The sequence below is a fragment of the Theobroma cacao genome, chromosome 4 (genome assembly GCF_000208745.1).
Source record: "Theobroma cacao cultivar B97-61/B2 chromosome 4, Criollo_cocoa_genome_V2, whole genome shotgun sequence".
Lineage (NCBI taxonomy): Eukaryota > Viridiplantae > Streptophyta > Magnoliopsida > Malvales > Malvaceae > Theobroma > Theobroma cacao.
The window spans coordinates 3,295,235-3,299,758 of record NC_030853.1 but is presented as its reverse complement, the minus strand read 5'-3'; the positions used below and the strand labels follow the sequence as shown (position 1 = coordinate 3,299,758).

The 4,524-nt window shown below is 35.3% G+C and overlaps 1 protein-coding gene across 1 annotated transcript; it reads right to left on the bottom strand.

Annotated features, from left to right (window-relative positions):
• Window positions 2,562–3,459, bottom strand: LOC18601158 (ethylene-responsive transcription factor LEP). Its single transcript, XM_007032000.2, has one exon. It carries the CDS (start codon window positions 3,375–3,377, stop codon window positions 2,562–2,564), a length of 816 nt encoding a protein of 271 aa, XP_007032062.2. The 5' UTR covers window positions 3,378–3,459.

The window sequence follows — 4,524 nt, the reverse complement described above, 5'->3', positions numbered from 1 at the left end:
TCGAAGCTTGAGCTAAAAGATCCTAGTTCAAGATGTTGTTCAAGACGCAAGTTCACTACGATTCTTTCGAATGGATTTTCTCATACTAAGTGAGGTTCGAGTCCATAAGACACCTTCACTGAATGCATTGTAAACGATTGCTTTTGTATTCCTTAAATTTCGAATCATGTGGAGGATTGTTGGCATTTTATTTAAATTCTTATTTTATTTTTGGTGATTCAAACTTTAACGTGTCTATTGGAACGGTATGACTTTTTGATTATAGAAAGGCATGTATTTATAAAAGGACACATTTGTTCACCTCTGAATAGGTGTGTCTGAATGGAGAGGCATGTTGATGATGATTCACTATCTATAAATATCCAGCCCTTCTTTTTGAAAAATTCATTCAAAGCGTTCTATATTTCCAAAAACTTTATTCTTCTTCATTCTCAAATTCCTTCAAGAGCAGTTGAGAGATTTACGAGTTTGTTAGATTTTCTATTTGAATGCACATTAGAATATACTTGAGTGGTTCGTTGTATCTTGGAAGTAGGACATCATCGATTGCTATTTGCATCAGGATAGTGACGGAAATCTACTTTGTAGTCGTCGCCTTCAATAGCATGCCTTGAATCGATTTTCACATATAAAACTCCTTTTTATTTATTTTATTGTTAACTATTAAATATCTGTTATTTTTTCTTGTATTCTTCTTTATCCTTTTGAGTATAGATTCCAATAACTTACAATAAGATGATATTTAGATTAGTCCTTGTCAAAACTTTGATATTATATATCCTCGATTGCTTCATGTTGTAAATGGAGACATCAAAAGTAATGTTTTAAATGGTTGTCGTTCTTTAATTTTCATAAACTTTAATATAATTTTTTTTTATTTTGATGTATTTTATATTATAGATTAATTTTGATATAATATTTGGAAAAGTTTTTGAATTATTTAAAAAAATTTAAAAAAATCTTTATTTTTCTATTACATTTAATCGAATCCTTATATTTTTATTTTAATCAAATAAGTTATTATAACTAATGGTTAATTAATTTTCATTGATCAAAATATAACTTATTATTTTATATTCATGTGAAGCTAATATGGCACTAATTTGATATTGATGTGAAAAATAAAAATATCACATAATTATATTATAATACCACATCAACATATCATGTCAAAAATATTTTCGTATTACCTCAAATTCCTTATCCCATGTATATATATAAGTATATTTGAAGACCTTTTTAAGCAGTATGATTTGCTTGCCCTGTTTCCGTCCTTATACCAAAGCTTTATTAGCTCAACTGTGAAAACAAATAGAAGTTCCTTACCTAATTAACGGTTCGTTGCCATTGTTTGGGCTTATATACTTCATCTATCATCCCAATGCGCTAGCCAGAGCCATACCTTATCCTTCTACCAGTATGCTTGCCAGAAAGCAAGATCAAATTTGGCATTTATAACTAAGATAAGAGTTAGAACAGCCACCTCACGTAGGACCTGCTCCTCCCTTGTCATCACTCACAATGCACAAACCCACACCACAAATTAATTCCTATTCCTTGGCATATTCTGCATGTTTGGTCGGAGAGAATGATTATTGTGTCTGTCAAGATCAGTGCCCAAGTCCGACCTAATGTCCAAATCTGATTATATTTTTTATTATCAAATATCGTAATCTAATTTTGCCATGCACCTAACAGAAAATGTTACTTCTCTTTCATATCACACGCTCCCTAAGTGTGTTATGTATCAATCAATAAAATATCTATCCAAGTAGAAGTGGGACTGAGTCTCAGCTCGTGACATTAGACATGCTTGAATCATATACGTTATAGATGTGGGAATTTGGACTTCTTTCCCTTTCACTTACAAAATAACTCTTGGGCTTGGTCGACTAATCCATTTAGGGCCCAAATCATTATCTAACAATTTTTTTTTATTTTTTTGCTTTTATTACAAATGAAGACTTATTATATATTGGATAAATAAACTAAAAATAAATTATTATTTCATTATTAATTTCAATAGAATTATGGTTAAGGGCAAGGAAAGTGAAAAATCAGTGTCCTAAAACCAATGGGTACTACTTGTTAGTGGTGGTGTATGAGTAGATAACTTGCTAGATTGATGAACTGCACAAGGTCTCAACAATTATATATGCAACTGATCACATCAATCTCATTCCTTGTGGTTTGCAAATTAGATATACGTGTGGTTCCATGTATTTTATATATGGTCAAATTAAGCCGAATATAAGAAAAGGGCTTGTATTATATTGTACAGAAGAAGTTTTTTTCCACCGGAATTTGATAATATTGGATTTTTGTTGTAAAAATTTCAATCGATAGTGATGAAATTTTGAATTTCTGACGGAAGGGTATTACCAATGTTAGTATTTATGATGAAATTTATAGAAGAACTATTTTATAAAAAAATTTGTTGGAAATATTTTTTTGGAGGACAGATTTCTGTGGTTAATCTCTTCAAGTTCAATGAAGAGGATCGAGCACAAAAGGCATCCAAAACATGGAAATGGAAATGCAGAAATTCATAATAAGAATCCTTAGAAGAAGTAAGAGGAGGAAGATCCCCCCAAGTCAAAACTATCAGGAGCCGTATCCGAAACCGATGGCATCCTGCTGAAAAGAGGGCTATGCACATATTCACTCGTGTCAAACCCAAAGAAGGAGCCACTCCCCGTCGACTCGAACTCATTATTTATCTGTCCGGTCGGATCGTCCGGCCACCCCATCAAACCTGTTGACGAGTGCTGGTCACTCCACGTGCCCTGCCCTGTGCCATACCCCGAATTGGACGTCACACTCGAATCAGCAGAGAAAGAGCTAGGCAAAGGAGGGAGCTCAGACTCGGAGGAATAGGACCACCCTTTGTTGTCAATGACAGGTTGGTCTTGATGACAAGAAGTGGAAGAGCCCCAGACATCTTCTTGGGCCATCTCTGGGTAGCCACTTGAAAAATGGCATTGGGTGGTGGTGGAGTCTTGATTGAAATAGAGCTGGGGATTAGGGCGAGGGTGATCTTCAGGATCAGAGGAATTGACAAAGAGATGGGAACGTTCGTCCGGGGAGACAATGGAGGTGACAGAAGAGCCAGGAGGCATGTCAGAGTAGACAAAATTGGTGCGTGAGCGAGGGCCGCGCATGGAACGGGCAGCTCTGTCGTATGCCAAGGCGGCTTCCTCTGCAGTGTCGAAAGTGCCTAGCCAGTGCCTCTCCTTGGTGCTTGGGTCTCTTATCTCTGCTGCGTATCTTCCCCAGGGTCTCTTCCTTACTCCTAGGAACCTCCCTCCATTGGCGCTGCCTGCTGTTTCTTGGGACTGTGTTTGCTTCTTCTTGCTCTTGGATGTGGACGTGTTCATGGTTCAGGAAACAAAGAAAAAACCCGCTAGGCCGGCCACAGTATACCAAACTTAATTTGCAAGAGCAAATGGGCACTGTCTGTTTTCTCTCTCTCGCGCTTGGTGTGTTGGTTTTGTTCCCTGGATGTTGCATTGCATGTGTATATATATATATATACGCCGTGGTGTCTGTTCAATCAGAGCTCTCCCAGTACTAGCACTATGCATTTGCCTTAAAACTTTTGCAATTCTCTTAATTATTATCCTTCATCTTCTCTAAGTAAGTAATATTTTTCCAACAAATTAAAGTAACGGGCCAAGTGACATGACTCTAATTCGATGTATCTGAAGAAAACATAAAGCGAATTCAATACTCTTAAATCTTAAATTCTCTTAAAAGGATTTAAATAAATAATTAGCTGCTTTTCCACCAATAAATATATTCTTTCCAAAAGAAAAGGCCATCAACATTGTCTTGTCTGAAATCAAGACAAAGAGAACTCAGAAAAAAAAGATGAAATTGAGTTGCTCCCCAAAAGGACCTGAAAGATCTCATAAAACTCCAAGACTGTTCCAGTTAAAGAAATGGGTTTTGTGAGAAAAAGGGTCTACAAAAGCACAGAGGAGAAGAATTAAAAAACAGAGGGTTTGGCCTTAATGGCGATGATAAGCATGTTCTGTGAGACACCCATGTTCATGATTATTCTCCAATCAAAGTTTCTTAACCCTGAATTCCATAAATTAACATTGTTGGTTTCTGGATAATCATATACAGTCCAAAGTTCTTCCATGTGACCAGGTCCCCAATCATCCATGATAACTAATAAGAGTAACTTAATTCTTACATGATTACTTAAACCATTTACAATATGATGATTAATCGATTTTATATACGAGGAATGCTTACGTTCCGTTTCATTGGTTTTTTCTATAAAAAAAATTAAAAATAAATAATAAAACTATTCATCAAACAAACCTTAATTCTCTTCCTAAATTTTTAATTATGTAGCAAAAATTCCACTCTTCATTATAAAATATGAACCATGAGGCTATCTTTGTAAAGTCATCCCTTTTAGATGATCCCACATGCCAATACATCAATTCTGTTATAAGATAACCTTTGCAATAATAATTTCATGATGTTGAACCATATTCATTCCCCCTTCAA

Excerpts from the sequence above, each read along its gene's own strand:
- LOC18601158 (XM_007032000.2), bottom strand. The coding sequence starts at position 3,377 with ATGAACACGTCCACATCCAAGAGCAAGAAGAAGCAAACACAGTCCCAA.